Below are 24,828 nucleotides of genomic sequence, written 5' to 3' on the forward strand. Positions count from 1 at the left end.
GCGCGGCACCAGAGGCGGCAGCAGCGGGGGCAGCAGCAGAGGCAGCAGCAGTAACAGCAGCAGCAGCAGCAGCAGCAGCAGCAGCAGGGGCAGCAGCAGCAGCAGCAGCTGAGGGGCTGATGAGGGGCAGAAACGTTTACACTGATATCCCTCAATTCTAAGTCTGATGTTTTCCTCGTGGATTCTTTAATGCTGAAGGAAATTGTATTTTTGCTTTTTGTGTGTTGACAAACCTGAGATCACTTGAAGAAAAACAGCTAAACTAGAGACTGAAGAAATTCAACCACACGTACATTAGCCAGCGATAGCTGAGCGTTAGCCGTTTCCCAAAAGGACTGGTTAAAAAGATTAAACGTCAGGGCTGGAATCATTTGATGTTTGACATCTGACATAAAGAATACCTACAACAACACCACAGAATACTACAAATAACAAGAAGTTAACTATTAGCCTCTATTGCTGAAAATACAAAAAAGCTAAAAGGCTAAAAGCTTTAGCTTTGCAACTAGTTTGAAATACATTACAAAATGTGTAAAAACAAGTGAAACAGTTTAGCTCATACATTCTAGTTTGAATTCCCCCTAAAGAGAGTTCAGTTTTTGGTTCCATACTGTAGCAGTTAGCACGACTGACATACAAGCAGGGAGCAGAGAGTCTTGGGTTCAATTCCCAGGGGGACCACATGCTTGGCGCCTCCAAGGGGGCAGTCTAACATAAGAATCCCCAAGTGTTGGATCAATTAAGTTCAAACTATTATTATTAGATGTAAATGTGAGTTTCTTAACAGAGTTGACCAACCAACGGTCTGCTTCTGTGTGATGTCATCCTGACTCAACATGTCCTGGACATGTTCATCCCTATTATAGCGATCAGCAGAAATAAAGTCAGAGCCTTGTGATGGTTTTAGTTCTTCTGACTGTATTTAATGTCTCTGGGCCATGATCCAAATAAAAGCTCAGTGATGGTGGCGCCTGTGGGCTGCTCTGTCCAGTCCAAGTTATTCTGGTCTAAATCAGTCAGTGTTTCACTTCAGCCCACATGATTGTGTTACCACAGAAGGGAGGCATTGTCAAGGTTAAAATGATTGATTTTCTCTATGGGGTTTGGTATCATACAAACCACAATTAGCAGCAAACACCCAATAAAGTATATTACAGCTCAAGTCTTTACATCACATTAAAGATTTACCTGACTATATATTAGCAACAGGAAACTGTTTTTAAATCAGTTACCCTCCTACACCAAAGTCCATGGAGAAAATCAGTGATTTTAGCTCACAGACCAAAGTCCACAGAGAAAATCAGTGATTTTAGCTCACAGACCAAAGTCCATAGAGAAAATCAGTGATTTTAGCTCACAGACCAAAGTCCATAGAGAAAATCAGTGATTTTAGCTCACAGACCAAAGTCCATAGAGAAAATCAGTGATTTTAGCTCACAGACCAAAGTCCATAGAGAAAATCAGTGATTTTAGCTCACAGACCAAAGTCCATAGAGAAAATCAGTGATTTTAGCTCACAGACCAAAGTCCATAGAGAAAATCAGTGATTTTAGCTCACAGACCAAAGTCCATAGAGAAAATCAGTGATTTTAGCTCACAGACCAAAGTCCATAGAGAAAATCAGTGATTTTAGCTCACAGACCAAAGTCCATGGAGAAAATCAGTGATTTTAGCTCACAGACCAAAGTCCATGGAGAAAATCAGTGATTTTAGCTCACAGACCAAAGTCCATGGAGAAAATCAGTGATTTTAGCTCACAGACCAAAGTCCACAGAGAAAATCAGTGATTTTAGCTCACAGAGACAAGATAAACCGTGTCTTACAGTAAAGTAATGATGTAGATTTTATCATCAGTGTCTTAGTAGCTCTCAGCGGAGAACCCTGCACTGCCTTTAACCATAAACCAGCTGCTTTTCACTCTTGTTGTCAATTTTCTTGTTGTCAGTTCAGATTTATGTTTTCAGCAGAGACCAAATGCAGACATGCTTTCTGTTTAATGTGTGTCCAGTCTGGGACTAGGCTGAAGACAGATTGATGAGTTGACCTGAGGCTCACATGAACTTGAACCTGAACCTGAGCTCTAATCTCTGAGCTTTGTTCTAACTTTCATCAAAGCCAGAGTCTTCGCCCCAATAACTGTAAACGTGGTCGTGCTCTGACTTACCCTGGGAGGCAGAGTCTCGTAGGGTCAGGTGGGCTGAAGGCCTCTGGACCACTGAGCCCATGAACTTTGACCCAGAGGTGTTAAACTGCCGAGGCATGGTTCTGGCCTCTGAGAGAACGAAGGAGAGAGGAAGTGAGGGACCAGCAGACAGGAAATGTGTGCGTTAATGTCTTACACATGCGGTGTTTGTGTTATCTTACCAATGAAGGTCTGTTTGGAAATAATGTTTTCTGTCACCTGTAGACAGAACAAAAACAAAAATCAGTCAAAGCAGTATTTTTTTTAAATCTCTGACTCACTGAAGTTGGAGAAGATATTAAATTTAATATTTAATATGTTTTAATATACTACATTCAAATCTGTTCATTGTTGTCTCTGAGTCATTTAGTATGAATCTAAAGGATGTTTCTCAGACTCTCAGTCCTGCAGCTGTCTGCTCTTTATTACCCACCATGGTGAATTGCATTGTGGGATAACTGTGTCTGCATCGCAGTACTGTTCACCACTACGTCTCACATTTACTTACCAACTAAATCACACAGACTTCATCTGATGGAGAAGCAGAGTGAAGATGAAAGCTTACGTCTCCTTCCTCGTCATCACAGCCCTAACTCTTCAACCGTCAGATGTTTCTCCTCCTGCCTTTCCTTCACTCCCTGCTCCATCCCTCGCTCCCAGCAGGAGGCCTCTGCTCAAATCTGACCCAGATGTAAAAAAACACGCCTCTACTGTACTGTACACACACACGCAGACACACTTTGCCTTGTTTTTGTCTGGAACACTCACTAAATCAACTCTGCTTCTCTTCAGGAACATCTTTGCTCTTTTTGTTTAATCTCTACATTAGCTCAAAGTGACAGCTACATTTTTTTCCCCACATGTGTTTGTCTGAGTTACCGACACATAACTCACAACACTGACAAACCAGTCTGAGACTGAGAGATTCACTCTCGCTGGCGGTGTGACCCAAAACAATTAAACACAACACAAACAATGAATTCTGCTAGAAATCAGGTTCTCTACCAGACCAAAGTCCATGGAGAAAGTCAGTGATTTTAGCTCACAGACCAAAGTCCATGGAGAAAGTCAGTGATTTTAGCCCACAGACCAAAGTCCATAGAGAAAATCAGAGATTTTAGCTCACAGACCAAAGTCCACAGAGAGAATCAGTGATTTTAGCTCACAGACCAAAGTCCATAGAGAAAATTAGTGATTTTAGCTCACAGACCAAAGTCCATAGAGAAAATCAGAGATTTTAGCTCACAGACCAAAGTCCATAGAGAAAATTAGTGATTTTAGCTCACAGACCAAAGTCCATAGAGAAAATTAGTGATTTTAGCTCACAGACCAAAGTCCACAGAGAAAATCAGAGATTTTAGCTCACAGACCAAAGTCCACAGAGAAAATTAGTGATTTTAGCTCACAGACCAAAGTCCATGGAGAAAGTCAGTGATTTTAGCCCACAGACCAAAGTCCATAGAGAAAATCAGTGATTTTAGCTCACAGACCAAAGTCCATGGAGAAAGTCAGTGATTTTAGCCCACAGACCAAAGTCCATGGAGAAAGTCAGTGATTTTAGCTCACAGACCAAAGTCCACAGAGAAAATTAGTGATTTTAGCTCACAGACCAAAGTCCACAGAGAAAATCAGAGATTTTAGCTCACAGACCAAAGTCCATAGAGAAAATTAGTGATTTTAGCTCACAGACCAAAGTCCATAGAGAAAATTAGTGATTTTAGCTCACAGACCAAAGTCCATAGAGAAAATTAGTGATTTTAGCTCACAGACCAAAGTCCATAAAGAAAATCAGTGATTTTAGCTCACAGAACAACGTCCATAGAGAAAATCAGAGATTTTAGCTCACAGACCAAAGTCCACAGAGAAAATCAGAGATTTTAGCTCACAGACCAAAGTCCATAGAGAAAATCAGAGATTTTAGCTCACAGACCAAAGTCCACAGAGAAAATCAGAGATTTTAGCTCACAGACCAAAGTCCACAGAGAAAATCAGAGATTTTAGCTCACAGACCAAAGTCCACAGAGAAAATCAGAGATTTTAGCTCACAGACCAAAGTCCATGGAGAAAGTCAGTGATTTTAGCCCACAGACCAAAGTCCATGGAGAAAGTCAGTGATTTTAGCCCACAGACCAAAGTCCATGGAGAAAGTCAGTGATTTTAGCCCACAGACCAAAGTCCATGGAGAAAGTCAGTGATTTTAGCTCACAGACCAAAGTCCACAGAGAAAATCAGAGATTTTAGCTCACAGACCAAAGTCCACAGAGAGAATCAGTGATTTTAGCTCACAGAGACATCTTATTTTGTATTTAAATTTTTCTGTTCAGACTTTTAGACAAACAACTGACCACTGAAGGCAGCAGTGGAGCAGCATCTCCTGTGTGTCTCTGAACTAAAACCACTGATTTTCTCCAAGGACTCTGATGGAGCAGATTGAGGGGTTTCCTTCATTATTTTCTCTCTACCTAAACTATGACTGCAATTCTCAGGGCCTTAATCATCCTTTCCTGGATGACGTTGTGAGCCTGAAGTGCCCTAAAGCAAGGCAGCCTGTTGGCATAAATAATCGTGATTAATTTTTCTTGGTTTAGAAATGTCACAAATCCTGAAGATGATGAATTTCTCCTGTGTTTTAAAAGGTCGTGCGGCCGTGACGCTGCTGTTGTTCTTGGCAGCCTGCCTGGTTCCCCTGCACCCAACACTCAGCTACAGCTACAAATTGGATCTGATGGCTGTAGGGTTTGTTGTGTGTGAACACAGTGGGGACCCAAACTGCAGTGTATGTATATGTGTTTATAATTTTAGATACATATTTGTAAACCCTGGCTTCAGCTCTGCTGCTCTCACACATGGCCTTGGCGTGCCTTTCCTCGGCCCCACGTTCCTCGAGTCCTGTGAGCAGAAAATTACCCCACGTACAACCACACACACACTGGGGTGAGGAGAAAATTACCACCAGACTCTGTGATCTGCATGTGAGCCAGAGAGTCATGGAAGCAGAGCCCAGCCAGAGCCCAGGAATTTCTACAGATTTCATCTGTTTATTTCAACACATCTCCATCGCAACGGCCGCCGTTTAGACTTTTTCGCTGCAGACTTACTCGCCCAGACCAAAGGTTTCCTTCTAACGACTAAATCGAAACAGACCCAGAGGAAACGAGACTAAAGATAATCCAAGACCTGCTCCAAGTCAAGACGGCAACATGGAGAAGGAGAAGGCGGTGAGTGAGGGCTGAAGATTGTGGGAAAGGAGCATCAAGGAGGAATGAGTGGAGTTTGTGTGTTCGTGTCTGCACATGAAGCTTCAGCCTCCGCTGCAGAAGAACAGGAGCTGCTGAAACTCAATCCTTTAATCCGCTGCTCGACCCCGACACGCCTGGACAGGCTCCGAATGAATGAGAGAGAGAGGAAGAGAGAGAGACCAAGTAGTAATAGGGTTCTTCTTAGTTTAGGATTCTAAAGATTTGTTATTGGCTGGGTTTTAGTTCCAGAAAGTCCTGAGATCCTGGTTCCTGAGAGTCCTCAACGTAAGAGGAAGACCAAGTAGAACCAAGCCAAAAGTCCACGCTGAATCCACTCAGTCAAGCCAGTCAAACAGTAGACGGAGATCACACGACCAAATACGTTGTTTTTTTTTTAATCTGTGTCCTGTCTGTGTTTTTCCAGAGTCACAGTGACAGCTGTTATATATGTGGCTGTGACTACAGTACAGCTGGACACACACACACACACACACACACACACGACCATGGATAAGGCAGAACTTGAGTGACCTTCAGCTCTGGTCACCAGTCCCTCCAGACTCACTGAAAACACCATCAGTCTTCCTGACGATGGCGACACCAGTAGGTTTTATGATCAAACTCCAAGTGAGCGTCGTCTCATTAAAGACGCGACGCGATTACAGAAGCCTCACTCACTTCCTGTTTTCGGAAGCTGCAGCAGAAAGTTGTTAATCTTTACTTTTATATTTGTATCTGTAGAAAAAAAATTCTTATAGAGTTTAAATACCTATAAAAATACTACTTGGTATTTGTTTAATATAAATCTAGAACAAGACAGCTGTGCAGACAGAGAGTGCAAATATTTTAAGACCAATTGAAGCATTTTGGTAAAAAAAATGCATCAAAAAGTAAAATTACTTTTAAACATTTTTAAGGGAAAACCTTAGTGACATTTAGTGCACCACATGTGCAGGGTGTGCGTGCTGGAGTTAGGCAATGGGCCGCGAGTTGGTGCAGGGTAATAAATTAGCTAAAGATTAGCTGAGACAGAGCTAAAACTTGTCTAAACATATCTTCAAAACTGTGAGAAATGAACCTGGAAAAACGATATCTTCAAAACTGTGAGAAATGAACCAAAACTAATTCTGAATACTGAAAAATTATAACATTATAGAAGTACATAAGAGTGAACGGTACATCTGATTTAAAAAATCATTTAAATCAGAGACCACAGTAAACTGATCTGCTCACAGGCCAGCACCTGGACAGGGCTGCAGTAAACATCTAACACTGACCTGAGATCAGACTCAGTAAAGTCACTCAGACTGACTGTTTACATCTGCTCACATTGTTTTATCTCAGATCTTCTATCCTGTCTGTCAGCATGTGAAATCCACTGAGTTCAAAAACAGGAATGTTATGATCAGAGGGAACACAGAAGACCTGTTTGTGAGGAACCTCAGAATTCCAGGAAAAACATCTCATCACTGGAATCTGCTCTGCTAGATTGAAGTGGTTCATATACACACCAGTTCTTGTTTTTGACTTTGTTGGGACTCAGTTCTTAGCCAAGGTCTTTACAAATCCTCACCCTGGGTCTTGAACAGTTCTTGCTTCAAACTATTGCTCTGTTTCTCAGATCCTAAACTGAGTCCCAGTTCTTGGAAACCCCAGGTCTAGATTCAGAGCTGTAAATGTCCTTTAGTGCAGACTGGGACTTGGACTCCACAACAGTCTGGGTCTCAGTTCCTTAAAGCCAGAACCAGATTCAGGTTCAGAAGCCAAACCTTCTGTCTGCTCTGTTTGTCACCACAGGGCTTTGTTTGTAATGATACTAGGAGGGACTGTGGTCCAGTTGCATCTGGTTCCAGAGTCCAGGAACCAGAGTCCCGTTCCAGGAAGTGTCTGTCCGTCTGTCGGTCGTTCTGTTTCTCAGTAAAAGTCCATTTTTTACGACGCTGTCTTGTTTAAAGAGCAGAGATAAAAGCCGCAGATCTTTTCCCTGATAAAACCACTGACACTAATGTTCCCCGGTGATTTATTCTGCACTCTATGACAGTGTGCGTGTCCACCACGCCGCACTGAATTCCTTCCCCCTGAAAACAGCTGCCTGTGAGTCCACACCCTGGGTCACAACAGCTGTTGTGGATCAGAACCCTGGTTCTGAGTGTGACATCATCAACCGTTTACTGAAACACAGTTTAATTCACTTTGATTTGAAGTAAAGCTCATTCTCACTGAGCGGTCAGGGACGGATGAGGAGACTGTCACATGTAACACTGTAACATTTTTGACCTTTTATGTTGAACATAAACACATTTCCTTACATATATATATATATATATATATATTTCTTGCTTTTATTATTTTTTAAATAATAAATAATAAACATACCTTAAAGATACATTTAATGCACTGGAAGGTATTAACCGCCCTAACCGGGATTCGAACTCACCCTGGTGAACTCAGGTGAACCCTGGGGTTCCACACCAATGACAGAGACATTGCCTCTGGGCCAAAGCGCCACTATTATTAATATTCAATATTTATTATTAAGAATTTTGATTTGCACTGAAAACAAAACTGGTCCTAATGAAAGGTTCTGCAGCCTTCGCTCTGATCCTGGATCTGTTTTTTTCTGTAAACGCCTGGAAACAACGCACCTGCCACCTGGCCATGAGGTCAAGGCTGGTCCAGGATCAGTGTCTATAAAAGTATTTATTGATGACCACAGTGAAGAGGGGCTGAAAGGTGGAGGTCAGCCTCAGCAGGAGAACGTGTTCTACTGCTCTCCCTCCTGAGGTGAGGACAGCGGGGGAGGAGGAACAGGTCCTCTGTGCTCCTCAGCTGACACTTGAAGACCCCTGACTCTCTCTCTCTCTCTTATTTTGGCTCCTGTTCTGTGTGATCCTGAGGGCAGGACCATAAAGTGTCAGTAGATGTTCTATGTCTGTGGTTTACGACTGCCGTGGCTTATAAATGTGGCTCAGTGGAAAGATTTATTCCTTCAGGTGTGTTAAGATGTCAGTTGGAATCAAAACACAGAAAATTGGAGTTTCAGTTTCACTGTAAGTCTGGTGGCAAGAGGGGCCACACAAGGAGGTGAAACAGGAAAGGAAGGAGAAGAGGAGTGTGGAGGCGTGGCAGCGCTCAGCTGCAGCTGGGAGAGCATCTGCAGCACCTGACGCAGGTGAGGACACTTCAGGTAATCAGACCATGGAGAGAGAGAGAGAGAGAGAGAGAGAGGGAGGACAAAGAACACTTGAGCCAACATGGCGGTCAGTGCCTGTGCCAATGGGAACCCACGTGAGACGAGAAGGTATGTGCGATAAACAGAACCAGTCCGACTGTTGTTGTAAACATTGTTTCAGAGCGTTGGTGACGGTGAGTCACAGACCATGAAGATGCTGATCGTGGTCAGTCTAATCAACACTGAGGTTCTGGGGGGGTCTCAGCGTCATGAGTCACAAAGACACAGAGATGTTTGTTCTGATGGCTGACGGTGACTCACGCACTTTTATGAAGAGCAGGAACTGAATCAACGCTTTCTTTAATGAAGCGGTCTAAAAAGCTCCAGATGGTTCTAATCCCACTGTTTCACAATGACCTTCACGCACTGGGCTGGAGTGGCTTCTGCTGTGCCATGGTTTCAGCTTTCAGGAATTTGATGTGGACATGATGTCCAAACACATGTTTCTATGTCGGAGTGGAACCACGGAGAACACGCAACCAGGAACGCACTAGTGCTAGCTGTGACCATGATGGCCGTCCTAACAGTTAGAACAACAGTAGCATACTGACGTTAACTCGTTAACAGTCTCATTAGCTTCAACGTGACAAAGACTCAGAGTAGAAACGGGTTCCTCTCCCGTACTGAACCTCATACAGAACATCAGTGATTTATTTCACAGTTGTTGATCCATTGCTGTCTCCACCAGTTTGAAATCCTTTTTCTCAGATTTAATCAGTGCCACAAACTGACCACAGGAGGCAGCAGTGGACCAGTGTCTCCTGAGAGAGAGCTAAAATGACTGGTCTTCTCTGTGGACTGTGATGTATGGGATTACCACTGAGATAAGACGCGACCAGACTGTTCAGATACTGAGGTGTGGACGTTTGTGTTTTCGGTGACAGGTCGGTGTGTTGGTACCTTGGAGATGTATGCTTTAATGCCTTCAGCCAGTTTGATGCAGGGCTCTCCAAAGAGCTGAGCCAGCTGCTCTGGGATGTCCTGGTCTTTGTCCAGAGCGTTGAGTAAACTCAGACACTTGAGTTCTTCAGTCACGCCCTGACTACGGACCTACAACAACAGCAACAACACAGGGAGAACAGAGATGATTAGAAGAGCAGCGACAGAAGAAGAACAGGAAGAAGTACTGACAGTGGCACCATCTGAGCCTGGTACAGCAGGAACTGGTACTGTTATCACTGTTTTCTTTGGAAGGTTTGACACACAGCAAAAAAACAAAACAAAAAAAAAAACAGGCTGATGTTGTGAACAAGAAAAATGTAGTGGTTTGTAAACAGTTCCTGGTTGGGTAAGACCTGGATCCAGTCTACTGATTTCAGACTGATTTAAAATGAAGTAGAGGTCACTATCTACACCAAGTGAAGGAGGGCGGTGTTCTCCTCCACCCACAGGGAGATTTGACTGAAGACCAGAAAGAAAACAAAAAGTTTAATTAAAAAAGAATTAGGAGAAAGAGGAAGAGGAACAAACTCCACAGAGCAGGAGTGGAGGAGTGGAATTCTAATCATAATGAGTCTGCTCCAGACTCATTATCAGAGCTCTTGGAGCGTGGCACACTTTAAGAAAGAAAACACACAAAGGTTTCCCCTTTCTTTCAGACCGGTGGGAAGCTGGACACCCTCCATTCATACAAAGAAAGAATACATTTAGTTTTAGACACTTCAAGACATGGAGTCAGTCAGTAGAACCGATCATGACCAGTGGACAAACACACAATGCTCTGAGCTGAGAACAGGAAAAATAACAACGTTCCTGCTGGTTGTCCTTCAAAATAAATACAGTCCTTCATCTTCAGCTCACAACCTTGGACTAAAAATGGAACTTTTTGACATTTATGGACTTTTATGGACTTTTATGGACTTTTATGGGCTGGGGTCACAACACAACATCTGCCAGAACTGTATGAACTTGGACCAGTGTTCTAGAAACCTCCCCGTCAGTCCAACATCATCTGATGAAGACAGGGACAACGGTGGACAGATTCACACCTTGGTTTTGGACATTTGTTTTTAAAAGTGTGTGTGTGTGTGTGTGTGTGTGTGCGTCACAGATGTCTTTAGCATGTGCCTGCTGCTGGAGCTGCAGACAAAGCAGCACAAACTGAACTGATGTCAGCAGAAAATACCTCTCTCGGGGGAACCATTTTAAAGTTACTCTCTCAAATACTTGGAATGCGTCCTGTGAGAGCATTTGTATAAATGAACCGGGGCCAAAGGTCAGAGTTCATCAACCTAATCCAGATTATATTTTATTTCTTTTTGGCTGTTTCACGGTCATTAATCTAGTCTCTGTCACAACTGTTTTCCATTACAACGTAGAACTTAGAACTTTGGAACCCGAGGCTGAACCTGGTTCTGTTTCTTCTGCTTATTCATTTGTTCAGGCTTGGAACCGATTGGTGTACTGAGAGCAGGAACCGAGCCAGAGCCAGAGTTTGAGGAGGATTTTGGCAGGAGGGCGTTCTTCTGTCAGAGCAGAGCTCAGTCTTCTCCTCAGTCTTCCTGCGTTTGAAAACTCTGTGGAAGAGTTCCAGCTCCTGCTCCCAGGGCATGTGTCCCACCTCCGTCCCTCCATCAGTCTCTGCAGGACGCCATGTCCACAACGGTCCAGAAGAGCTGCTCACATTTTCCTCAGAGTTGTCCAGGCGTTTTTAAGGCATATTAAAACCAGCAGAAGACCGGGGTCAGGACCTAACAGAGCTGGTGTGTGTGTCTTCAGGTCCTCATGTCCCCATGTCTTCACGTCTTCATGTCCCCATTTGAAATCGCCGATGGGAGTTTAATGAGAGAAGACAGCGGTGATGAGAAAATGAAGTTAGAATGAAGCAGAAAAGTTCAGGAGGGAAAAAAAACTTGGACGGAGACGGAGCAGATTTGGCTGGCTAAGACACACTGAGGTCCAAAAGTGAAGACCGGCGCTGGGACATGTTGACTGAAAACAGAAGAAACTGAGGGGGAAGGAAAATATCTGCGCAGTTTTAAATAAACCCGATATGAAACACTTTTCTCTGAGTCTGTGTGACGCGTTGGCAGTAGAAGTCAAAAAACACACTCGCAACAACAACAACTCGTTTTTCCTGCTCAAAGCAACACAGCGGTGTAAAACACTGAAAAGATCATAGAAAAACCCCAGCAGTAACTCATGTCAAAGGATAAATGAGGCTAAAGAAAACGGAAGAGAAAAGAGATTTAAACACAGCTCAATGTTGGCACGGCTGGATCTAAGAGGTGGACGGAGGGCTCCGTGTTCCCTTCATGTCGTCTTCACCGATGCAGAACCACTGTTGATCATCAGACTGACAGCAGAGGAAACTGATGAGGGAGTTTGCGTTTTTAACCTCACATGAGAAATCACGTCTTCAGCTCAGCTCAAGAAACAACAGCCTCCAGTGAAGATCAGCAGCTTCACCTCTCTGCTCCGTCACATCAGTGGGAACCAGGAGGAGTTTGTTTGACCTGAGGCCGCAGGAGGAAAGTGAGTTCACTCCTGAAACCCTGAGGCCACTGGAGCATGTGTGAGAGGAAAACTCCCCCCCCACACACACACACACAGAGACAGACTTTCAGAGACACACACAACTCTATGATTTACACTCATATTGACTGTTAGGGACACACACACACACACACACACACACACAGGTCTGCAGGTCACACAGTCCGGAGGGAGATATTTACCCTTGGTAATATTACATTTTGATCAGTTCCTGGAAGTGTAGAGTGTTCTGGTACGGTGTGGTTCTGCTCCGACTGTTTTCTTCAACAATGTTTTTCACATGTGTAAACGATAAAAAGGTTCTGATAAACAAAAACACACTGTGTCTGTTTCACACTCCTGCTGCCAAACTGTGTGAACAACGTCGCCAACAACTGCAGCAACAACTGCAGCAACAACATTTTCACTAACATGGAGCAAACTACCAACAATGACAACAACCGTAATGTCAGCAGCAATGACAACAACCGTAATGTCAGCAGCAATGACAACAACCGTAATGTCAGCAGCAATGACAACAACCGTAATGTCAGCAGCAATGACAACAACCGTAATGTCAGCAACAACAGTAACAACCATAATATCAGCAACAGTGACAACTACCGTAATGTCAGCAACAACAATGACAACTACATACAGTAAAAACCAAAACACATCAACGACAGCAACTTCAATTCCAATGACCGGGACAACTTCACGTCAACAGTGGCAACAACGTCTGCAACAGTGTCTCTAAGATGGACGCATCAACAACAATGCCAGCAACAGTTCACGTCCTCTCTCAGAGGAGTGTCTCTCAGTGTGTCCCTCAGAGAACTTCTCCAGGTGTTCTTCACTGTGGGTTCAGACGTGTCTGTTCTGTCACTGCAGATGTTTACATGAGTGCAGCCTGACACAGAACCACAGCCTGGAGCTGCTCTGGAACCAGAACGTCTACTGAACATGAACTTCTCTTTGGTTGTTCCTCACGCAGAGTTTGGAAAAAAGAGACAGAAACGAGGAAGTTCTGGCCTGAAATTCTGCTTCTGACTCTCAGGAAACGACAAACAATGCTTCACTGTTCCCTCCCTCCGTGTGTGTGTATGTGTGTGTGTGTGTGTGTGTGTGCGCACTCTTAGTGGCAGGGATTAGGAAAAGGAGAAAGTAATCGAAATCCACGGGTTGAAAGCTTGGACCTGGTTTTTCCGTCTCACTGAGGACCTGATCCTGACCCAGATTCTGATCCTAAAACCCAGAGAAGCCTCCTGTCCCCGAGTCTCCAACCTTCAGCCCATGAAATGTTGTCTCCTCCTCTCATCCTTCCAGTGTCTGGAGCAGAAACTAGTCCTGAAAAGTTCCACGGTGTAACAACAGGCGCAGGTTTATCACAGTAGGGTTAGAAGGTCAGAAATCTGTCCAGAATCGAACAACCCAAATACACTGATCCAAACGGGTGGTTGATTTTCCTCGTCTGTTTGTTCAAGTAAGTCTGATTTAATGAAACAACAAAAATGTCCATTAATGATCTGTGTGTGTGTGTGTGTTGGTTTAACAACACTTTGTGCAAAGAAAAGAGTTGGAGGAGATGAAGAGGTTGAAACAACACACACACACACACACACGAGGCAAATCTCCGTCAAGTTCCATCATGTCTGTTGAGTCCAACCTTGCAGTCTTCAGTCAGTGTCTCAGTCAGTGTCTCAGTCAGTGTCTCAGACGGTCGGGCTGGAGGACGGGCTGACGTCCTGGAGGTCAGTGAGGTTCTGTCTGTCTGGGTTTGTTCGACTCCCTTCACTTTGGTTTTCTAGGCAGTTGTTTCTGCTGTGTTTTTGATTCATGCAGCGTCTGTGTGTTTGACAAGTGTGTGTGTTTTCAGCTCCAGAGTTTGGCTCTGAGCCCAGACACTTGTCACTGCCGGTGATTTATGTTAAACTTATCCATTTGACTTGACCTGCTTTGCTTTAATGAATGACTTCCAAATAAGGGAGAAAAAGAAGGAGGGAGAGATTGACTAGGATGTCACGCAGAGTTAAGATAAGAACTGTTTTACTGCACATTTCTAATCTGAAGATTAAACCATCACAGGAAGTCGGCCTGGCCCTGAGAGAACCTGGTACTGGAGCTAAAACACAAACGTGTTTCTGTGAAAAATGAAGCTTTGGAAACAAATCCTCAAATCTGTCCTGAAACCTGAAGAACGTCAAACTGTGCTGATTAACAAACCGATCCTGACCTGGACTTCTGAACGGGTTCTCCTCTTCCACATCTGAAAGACCCGTTTGTTTTTCCCTGAAACACAGTCATGTGGGAACCTGTCCTTCAGTTCCACAGGTGTCACTGAGATGTTTTCACTTTTCTAAAGAATCAGACAGAAGAAATACAGATTCTTCTAGATCCTGTCGCAGAGGTTTTTGTTGTTCTTCATCATGTTGGTCTCCTCCTCTTCTTCTTCTTCTTCTCCTCCTCCTTTTCCTCCTTGTTCTTCTTTTCCTTTTTTAATCGTCACTGTTGACTGTCTGTCTGTGTCTGTGTCTGTCTACTGTCGGGGCAGTTTAACACTTGTCTACAGGACAAAGCTGTAGACTGGGAAGACGGAGGGACGTGTCCGCAAGCGCAGTGGACAAATGTCTTCTGCACAGATGAGTCCTCGTGGTCTTCTGAGAGCGTTCCTGATGTGTCATCTTCTCATTGGTGGAAACGTCTGCACCAACATCTGTCTTCGGCTCGTCTGTGACGTCTCCCACCGGTCGGCTGCTTCATGACTGACCTCAGAGTGCACCACACTCACGTGCACGGCCACGTGCACGCAGCTCTAATGAGGTGAAACTGGAAGCCAAAGGCTTGCCGCTGTCTGGGTCGCAGCGTCACAGGGAGGAAGTGGAACAACAGCGATAGTGGACTGGACCCACAGAGGTCTGCAGTCGGCCAGGAGGGACACAGTCACCGAGGTCTCCATCAGGTTTGTGAGACTGCAGCACTGAAACATGTCTCTGACTGAGACTCAGAAAAAAAAGTGTTTCTGATCAAACTGGAAACATTATGTCAATGAATCCTGAACAACTGACGACAGATTCAAACAGTAACAAGAGCTGAGTGTGCACCAGTGTGTGTGTGTGTGTGTGAGTGAGAGTGTGTGTTTGTGTTTGTCAGATAGATTGGACCTGACATTTTTCAAATGTTCACACTAACAAACCAGGATCTGGTTCCAGAACTAAAACCTGGTCCCAGTCCCAGAGTTAGATCACGTCAGACCAGAACTTTCCATCCAATCAACCACTCACTGATGTACGTACGAACATGACACATTTCTCCACAAAACGTTCTGTTGTTTCTGCCTGTTTTTTTTGACCCAAGCTTTGGCAGTTAATATATGTGTGTGTTTGTTTGTTTGTTTGTGTGGTGACTGATCACCGTGTCTTTCTTTTCTTGTTGCTTTCCTCAGGAGGTGTGAGGAGAAGCAGAAAGTTTCCTCCTGGGACAGAAGTGAAAGTTCTCAGCCAGTTCATTTCTCTTCCTTCCAGCAACAGACGTTAAGAAAACACCAGGTCAGAGTCGCAGCCTCTTATCTCTGTGTCTGTGCTGTTTAATCTTTGATCAGAACAATTTGGATTGTTTTCAAGAACGAGGAAGTTCACCAAAGAATGAACAGAGCCGCTGCTCCCTGCTCTGCTCCCAAACCTTGTTCAACTTTTATTTAACCTGGACTGGAGCCAGAGCGCAGGTCAAACTCCTCACACGCCTCACACGCAAACACTGGGAGCGGTCACCTGCCCGCCTGCACGGCCACGCGCACGCCCAACACACAAACACGGGACAAACACGGGCAGGAGGCGAATGGCTCGTGTGCAGAAACGCAGAACTGAAAACAATGAGGAGGCAGCGGCGGAGGGCAGCGTGCACACTCACGTGCACGCCCCTCAGGTCACTGCCAGCTTTTCAGACACGCAAAGGAAATACCTGCTGATGCTAGACAGATGTTAGAGATACAGCGGAACCTTGGTCAGAGACCCTCCATCGGACCGCCGCCCCTTTCAGAGCCATGTTTCCAAACAAGCTGTCGACGTGCACGTTCACGTTCGTGTGTGAGACCTGACAGCGAGAACAGCGTGCGTGTGGAACCCTTTTAAGAACAATGCTTCTTTGAAGGGGCGTATTTTAAATATTTGCAGTTGGAGTTCAACAGTTTGTGATCCGGTGCTACAGCGGGTTTTCATTTTTAAGCTAACTCTCCAGAAACGGATGAGCGAGGATCAGCTCCTCCTACAGGCTGGACGGAACCAGAGCTGGAGAACTGACCTGGATCAGACTTCCAAGGGTCAGAGCCTGAAGAAAACAGAGGTGGACAAAGACAGATATCACATCACCGCAGGTCGTCACGACAGCGTCCAGATGTGATGACAGAACAGAGACGTTTCTACAGCCCACTCCCTGCTCCGTGGAGCTGATCCAGGTCCGTTTCACCAGCTGTTGAAACCAGAGCCTCAGGCTCTACATGACAGATGAACTGTTGGAGTGTAGAGATGAAGTGTTGGAGTGTTGTTTGAATCCAGGCAAAGTTCAACAACTGCACCGTCGTCACTATTTAAATATTCTCCAATATAATATTCTCAACACAGAGACTTCATGAGTTCACTTCTCTCAGCTCAGCTCAGCTCCATCACGACCTCGGCTCTTCATCTGCTGCAGCATCAGTGGTTAACTGGAGGTGTGGTTGTTCCTCACACCCAGCTGTGGGTGTGTGAGCAGCAGCAACAGGTCGGAGAAGTTTCTCCACTTCCTAACAATGTGTTTCCTCTCCATCTGAGCTCCACCATGTTTCCTTTCTGGAAATGGTTGATGTTTTCTGTGTGTCAGCTCCCTCCTCTGAGTGAAGATCAGGTTTCAGCTGTGGTATTTGCTGCAGTTACCTGAGGGCACAACTTCCTGCAGACAAACCCTGAGATGAGTGAGTGGATTTTTCTTTTCCTACTCAGTTCAAACTTGTCTCCTGCTCTAGACTTTAAAACCAGTCCTGACTCAGAGTCTGTGACCTCTGTCAGTGACACGACCAAAGGTCACCGAGGACGACGCCTCAGAATAAATGTTGAGTCCTCCTCTGATGTTGTTTCTACATGTTGGTTCATCCATAAAAGATTAAATGTTCATAACAGGGTTTTTTCTAATATAAAAAAATACGATTTAAAAACCTGTAAAAACAAATCGTCTCTGACGTCGGGGTTTGATGATAAATGTCTTTTTTCATAAACTGCTTGGCTAAAACTCCACACTTATTTCTTTTCTGGTGTGGGGATCGTTTTGATTTGTTTATTATAATATTCAAAGCTGAAAGATCTGGTTTGGATAAACCGCTGCGTTTCATTAGGTTTCAACTTCACACTCTGAGACAGAGTTCATTTAGTTTTGTTTTTAGAGTTAACTTTCAGATGTTGAAACTGAAAGGAATGTCCTTTCACAATAAAAACCTAAATCAAAACCTAAATCAAAAACCACAACCATTAATAAAATGTTTCACAACTGTATCGGATATTTAAATGAAATATACTCCAATAAAATGATATGACATAGTCCCTTCACAACACTTTTATTTAAACATTAATCTTCGTGATACGTGGAAACATGGAGTTCCGAGTGCTCAACCCAGCTCCATTTTTTCCACTCCACTCTGTCTCGCTCACTGTCCCTCACTGGGTTATTTTTAAGTGACTTTAAAAATCTTCAGGTACATATGAATGTGACTGATGACTCATCAGAACAGAACAGATGACACTGAGAGGGTGATGATGATGATGATGATGATGATGATGGTGGTGATGAAGAGACCAGTAATGACTCTGCTCAGATGGGTGTTTACAGAGGACCAGCCTCCAGTCCTCATACCAGCTAATAACGGTGTCCTGGTTTTAACCTGGATGACTAACTGGTTTGAACTGGTATGACTGGTTGTTGGACTAGTTAACTGGTGTCTTTGTAGCTGCTCTGGCTGGTCGTCAGTCTGGTTTCAGGACTGGTTGACTTGGATTTAAGACTCAGAGGTTGGTTTAAAGTTCTCCTGGACTTTTAGCCCAAATTGAAGTGGATTTAATCTGGTAACTTGTTAAACTGTGGGGACTAGAGAAAATCCACCTTAAAGAACCTTAACATTTACATTGGGAGACCAGACCAGAGCAGAGCAGAGCAGAGCAGAGCAGCTCAGCCTTTTCTCTGTTTCTGCCTGATGTACACCAGTGTACACGGTTCAATTCTGACTGAAACTCTTCCTTTTTCTTCCTGGTCTTGTTGTGTGCAGTTTAGTTGACATTTTTTGAGCAGGTGGGGATGAGATCCTGTGACTGCTTTTACGTCAGCTGGATTCTGTGGTCACTTAAAGACTTTGTTCCAAATCCAAATTTCTTTTCACTTTTTAAAAGCTTTGCAAAGATTGAGCCTGGAGCAGAAAGACGGAGACAAAGGCAGTGGGAATGAAAGCAGCTGAGATGATGTCAGACACTGGAGGAGTCAGTGTGTCCTGGAGCTGGAGGTGTGTTCTCTCTCTCTCTCACACACACACACACACACACACCTCAGCTCTTCTCATCAACTTCACTGCCAGTAATTCAGGGAAGGAAAATAAACATGTTTTTTTTTTTCCATCTGACAGGGCGTCGACACCAGGGCATTTTATTAAACCAATGACACTGTCATTTAGTTCTATTCTATTCTAGAGTTGCACAGGTTAAAGTGGACCACACACACCAATTCCACACCAATTCTTACAAGCGCACACAGAAAGGAACACACACATATATGTCAGGACAATTGTTTTCAATGTGAAGCAGACCACACACACACACAAACACAGCTGAGTCACACACTCCTGACCCCAAACAATAAACTGAAGCAGCTGAAAGTCTGACCACTGGAATGTCAGTCACGGCAGCACACACACACAGGAGAGCAGCAAGTGTGTCCCATTATCTCCGTGATGGTCACCTGCTGATCTCAGCTGTGCAGTCAGACGTGGACCAACCTCAGGCTCTCACCTCAGTGGAGGACAGAGAAGAACCACGTGAAATAACTGACGGAGGTCACACAAACAACAGGCGGGGGGTTTCCCTTGTGTAGAACTATCTGTGTGAGTGTGTGTGTGTGTGTGTGTGTGTGTGTGGTCAGCCACATTCCTTATTAACACACACTCTTTGTTTTACACACTCTTTTGTTTCTCAGTCGTGAAGCTGCTTCTCAAAGAGCTGCTCTGTGTGCAGCTTATAAATAACTGAACTACTTTTGTGGCAGAGAGAGAGAGAGAGAGGGAGAGAGAGAGGGGCAGGGAATCCCCTGTCTGACACACACACACACACACACACACACACATATTCAGCTCTTTCATTTCCACTCATCTCTAAAGTCTTCCTCCTGGGAGGAAATGTTTTAGCAGAAAATGAATATGAAGCTAGAGGTGAATGCTATTATTATTATTATTATTTAAAACCAACAGTACTGTTGTACTGTACTACAGTGTTTGTTTGTAAATCCTGGTTATTGTTTTAAAACCTGCTGTTAATTAATAACAAGTACAAACAGAAACAAATCAAATCTGGACTCTGGAATATCTCCACATTTTTCCCGTACGCTGTGTCTTTAACCTTGGCTTCAGTTAAAGATTGACGTTTATGACACAAGGCAATGGCAGGTCAAAGGTCAAACAATATTTTGCGAAGTACAGTAATGACAGATCTTTTCCTTTCAGCTACCAACTTTCTTTAGACCTCAGAAAATCTGATTTCAGTTTTGAACTGCTGAGATTTAACTTTAAGGTTTCTGTCTTTGTTTCCTCTCTGTTAAAGCTTGGATAAAAACATTTTCACCAGCAGATAATTATCCTGATGAGGGATCAGTGTTTACATCACAGAAAAAAACTGCTGATTTTTTTTTTCCACTGCATATTCCTACTGTTACAGCAGGGTTTGTAGAGCAAACATGGCTGACGCTCCAGTTTGGTTTTATTCGGAACAACACTTCACCTTTGGGGAGCTCTGACAGAGGTTTTCAGGCTCCATCCCTGATCCCTCCTTCATTTTCTTTCTCTCCAGTTACAGTACAAATGAACATCTCACTGAACATCCACGTCATTCACATATTAACAGCTTCTTCCCTGCTGCTTTGTCAAACAACAAGCCTTTATTTTTCTATTCTTTTATTTCTCCCTGAACATCTCACCTCTTGCCATTTCATCAAGAGCAAACCTGGGACGTGGCTGCGATTTCGGAATCTGATCTGATCTCCCCAAGTCCACAGAGAAAGACAATAATTTTGGACCAAGGACTTTTCATGACCAAAGAATCTTAATCTGATTTTCTCTATGTATACTTTGGGCTCTCGGTCAAAATCTGTGATTTCTTCAGTGGACTTTGGTCTGTGAGCTAAAATCACTGACTTTCTCTGTGGACTTTGGTCTGTGAGCTAAAATCACTGGTGTCTGTCCTATAAAAATTTTGTTGCACTGTCCCTTTAAACTCCAGGGCTTCATTGGGGTCAGTCATCTGTGGCAGATGATGAAAAAGACATCGATGTTCAAACCGAACAATCCTTCATCTTGATTGGACTGATGAGAAACAGTTGCTCTTCCTTTGTTTTTCTCTTCTTTTCATCACTAATCAGTCTAATGACTGCTGCTGATGACAACTCTGGCTTCACCTGTCAACACACACTTTGTCTGCTGCTGCTGCTGCTGCTGCAGCTGTGGAGTCTGGTCAAAGCACCATCATCATCACCATCATCATCATCATCACCATCATCTGCATCACTTCTCTGAGTGGTTTATACACAAAAAATAGTTTCAACATCAGAGGTCGAGATTCAAACTCAGAACAAAAGAACAATCAGAGATAAGAGTGTTTACGTGTGTGTTTATGTGTAATAGTGTGTGAGCTGAAGTGTGTATTTCACTTCGTGTTCGTGTTTGTGTGTGTGTGTGTTCACGCGCTGCCTTCACAAACATCTGTGAACAAGTTGAAGATCAACACGTTGTCACCGCGCACGGCCTGACGCAAATGGTTCCAACATGTTCCTTCGACAGCAGAGAAGTTCAACACGGTGTTTATAGAACCCACAAACTCAGAACCAGAACCAATGACAAGAGAGACTTCGGCTCCGGAACCGCAGAACTCTCGGTTCTAGGTCACACCACATGTCAGTGACTGTGGTCCGAGCGGAGGTTCTGATTTAAACTGCTGTCACAGCAGGAGAACCCTGAGTGAAGGAGAACCCTGAGTGAAGGAGAACCAGAACCCTGAGTGAACCCTGAGTGAAGGAGAACCCTGAGTGAAGGAGAACCCTGAGTGAAGGAGAACCCTGAGTGAAGGAGAACCCTGACCCCGGGCTTGGATCCCGGGTTCGAACAGTTCACCTCAACCCCTGAGTCAATTAAAGCGTCAAATGTGATCAGCAGAACCAAACCGTACCAGGTCACAGAGATAGCCCAGAACACCAGCCCAGGACTGACCAACCAGAACCACTCGGACCAGGTCTCGGTCCTGGACCGGGCTCCAGAACCACAGTCCACTCTGTTAATAATTGACTTTTACGCACAAACAACGACACCTCAGCCGCTAAACCTGTTTTTCTGTGCAACAGAAACTTCCAACTCTCAATGGCTCACGCGCACGTGCACACGCACTCTTACCTCTGATATGGACATGTTCAGGTAGACAAAGAGTCCAGTGGTGGAGGCGATCTGCAGCACCACCACCACGATCACCACCATGGCCACCCACAGTCTGGACGGCGCCTCTTTCCGGGCCGACTCTCTGGTTCCGGAGGTGGGGACCATCATGTAGGTGGTGGACTCGCTGCTCACAGACCTGAAATAATCCTGGTGCTGTTGCTGCTGCTGCTGCTGCTGCTGCTGTGCGCTCAGGCTGGCCATGGCTTTCCCGACGCATCAGGAACAAGTAAGAACTCGAGCAGCAGCAACAGGCAGCCTGAGAGTGAGGCGGAAAAATGAAGAAAAAAAAAGGGGAGAGAAAAGTTTTCAAAGCCTGTGATCAGAGCTTCATGGTCCAACGGAGGAGGGCGAAGAGCCAGGAGGAGCAGGAGGAGCAGGAGTAGGAGTCAGGGTTTGAACGAGTCCATGTCTGAAGAAGAAGAAGGTTTACTGGAGAAGTGAACTGAGGGGGAAGGAGGAGGAAGGAGGAGGAGGAGGAGGAGGAGGAGGAGAAAGAATCGGGAGGGAGGTCTAAGTCTCTCTCTCTCTCTCTCTCTCTCTCTCTGATGTCATGCCCTACCAATGCAAAAAACACACGCACACACAGATGGGTGGGTGGACTGATTATTTAATGAAATATTTATTACAAGTATTAAGTAGAATAATCCTTCACTAGAGGTGTATGGTGGTGCGCTCATCTTCTTCTGTGTTACTAGGAAACAGTAGGTGGGAGTACTCAAAGTTTCATAACGAAGAGGAACAAAAAATCTACATCAACAATTACAACAAAAAAGAAGAAGAAGAAGATGATGATGATGATGATGATGAGGAGGAGGAGGAGGAGGAGGAGGATTAGAGGGCGTGTGTGCTTGGATTAAAAACACACCTGTTGTGTATTTCCAGTCTGGACCTGTGTCACAGGCAGCTGTTGGACAGTTGTGTCTCCATGAAAACCACAGGATGATTCTCTTCTGGTCCACTTTCTCTCCAATGCCAAGGTCCATAGAGAAAACCAGTGATTTTTCATCACAGACACATGAACGTGGACGGTCGGCCAGCTTCCTGTAGGATTTAGCAGAGGGATCCAGGAGACTTTTTGTCACGCGGACCTGATGCACATGAGGACAGAGGCGGTCCAGCCAACAGTTTTCCAGGTCTGACCTCAGTGGGAGTTTCTGGATCAATGGTTTTAGACACAAACCTAGTCATCGCGGGCTGCCTCACAGCAGGACCACAGGTGTGAACGTGACCCTGTGATGGACTGGACAACTGTCCAGGGTGTCACCCCACCCTCACCTGATGGCTGCTGGGTTTGGTCCTAGCCCCTCCCCCTCCCCCCTCCCTCCACCTCACTTCCACCATCACCCTGAGAATTGAGTGTCTGACGAAGAACACATGAATCATTGAATGAATTAAGTGATGAATTAATACATGGATTCATTCATTGATTATTTGATGAGTGAGTGACTAAATGAGAGTGAATAAAGAAATGAATGAATTTATTAATTAAAGAAAAAGTGAATGACACGACTGAACAAATAATGATTGCATTTTTTAAATTCAAACTCTGTCATGAATTTCTAACGCCACATGTTTTTACTTCAAAGTCAGACGCATTCTTTCGAACACTTAATTCTCGTGGTCGTGGATCACATGTTTTACATGTCCGGGTGTTTTTGGTGGGAGTTTCCCAGCATGCTTTGTGGTGACTCTTCGCTGTCAGTCCTGGCTCAGTTGTTTCCCCTGTTGACATCATGACTGCACGCAACAGTTAATCACAGAAAAAATGTCATGTCCAGTGGTAAACATGTTTGGTCTTCATTTGAAATAACTCCAAGATCTGGAGTTTTCTCTCTGACTCAGCTTCTTCTCATAAATCTGTCGCTGAAGGACAGATGGAGTTTAGGTTTCTGTTTATTATATATATGTGCATGTGTGTGTGTGTCTGATACATATCTATACACATATATATGGTAATATATGTACGTTATATGTATATAGACAAATGGAAATGCCCTTTGTTTCTAAACCTCTCTCACAAACTCCACACTGCAGAAAACCAGCTTCTAGACAGGCGTGGGCAAACGCTTTTTGATTTGTGAAAATGCCCTTTGTTTCTAAACCTCTGTTTGTGGGGGGGGGGTCAGGAGCAAATAGACCGAGTGTTCTTGTCAACTAAGATAAATGACATGTAAAAGTCATGCATAAAGGCTAAAATGCTTTTAGCATTTTCTACACCATCTATTGTGGAAACGTGGGTATTGCAGGGAAAAGGCAGAAGTATAATGATAATATAAATAATTTATATCATTTGGAAAAGTTTGGTGGGCCGGATTAAAAAGCTGAATGGGCCACATCCGGCCCCTGGGCCTCAGTTTGCCCATGCATGTCACAGACCCAGCCACTGCTCCTTAGACTCCCGGTGAAACCTAATTCCAATTTATCCAGTTAGCAAGAAGCTGAGCTTCAACAGGGTTTAATACACCTTACTGCTACAGGAAGGTGTGAGAAGAAAATCTGATTTTTTTTCTAAGAATAAATCAAATTAAACTGGTTTAGCTGAAATTTTAAATTTCATGATTTTAAATCATTTTAAAGTGGACTATGGAACTGAGGCCCCCAGATTTATTTAGTTTTATTTTTCAGAATTCAAGTCAAACTTTTTCTTTGCTCTCTGAATTTTTTTTTTTTTACATAAATGCAGGTCTTTGCTGCAGGTGGGCTACAAAGCAACTGTTCCAATGTCTTTCAATCAACCACAGTTTCAGTCGCACCACAGCAGATGTTAAACACATTTGTTCCAGTGACTGGGATTTGACACGCTCGCGCTGTCAGTTCAAATCTCAGAAGCCGTATTTTGGCTCGCAGGTGGAACAAGGACCAGACCTCAACAGCACAAAAAAACCTTCATGGAGCCTGTTCAGAGATTTATTTTCTTAATGCAGCCTTTCTGTCTGAGAGAAAGAAACCAGGTTGTAAACCAGTGGCTGTCACAGACCAAAGTCCACAGAGAAAATCA

General features: G+C 44.2%; 1 protein-coding gene and 1 long non-coding RNA gene across 2 annotated transcripts in view; one reads left to right on the forward strand and one right to left on the reverse strand.

The window, feature by feature from the left end:
- Positions 1–22,284, reverse strand: part of tnfsf10l (TNF superfamily member 10, like) — a 23,847-nt gene extending 1,563 nt beyond the window's left edge. Inside the window, exons 1-4 of the mRNA XM_017034916.2 lie at positions 21,789–22,284; positions 9,554–9,703; positions 2,365–2,401; positions 2,166–2,272 (exon numbers count right to left, since the gene is read on the reverse strand). Coding sequence (XP_016890405.1) covers positions 2,166–2,272; positions 2,365–2,401; positions 9,554–9,703; positions 21,789–22,031 — 537 coding nt within the window. The 5' untranslated portion in view covers positions 22,032–22,284. The remainder of the gene's footprint in view (positions 1–2,165; positions 2,273–2,364; positions 2,402–9,553; positions 9,704–21,788) is intronic.
- LOC112488047 (uncharacterized) lies at positions 8,324–16,181 on the forward strand. Its single transcript, XR_003051729.1, has 3 exons — positions 8,324–8,722; positions 11,037–15,412; positions 15,570–16,181. It is a non-coding gene; the product is annotated as an uncharacterized LOC112488047 (long non-coding RNA).
- Positions 22,285–24,828: the final 2,544 nt, after the last annotated feature.

Source organism: Cynoglossus semilaevis, chromosome 1 (genome assembly GCF_000523025.1).
Source record: "Cynoglossus semilaevis isolate Cse_v1.0 chromosome 1, Cse_v1.0, whole genome shotgun sequence".
NCBI lineage: Eukaryota > Metazoa > Chordata > Actinopteri > Pleuronectiformes > Cynoglossidae > Cynoglossus > Cynoglossus semilaevis.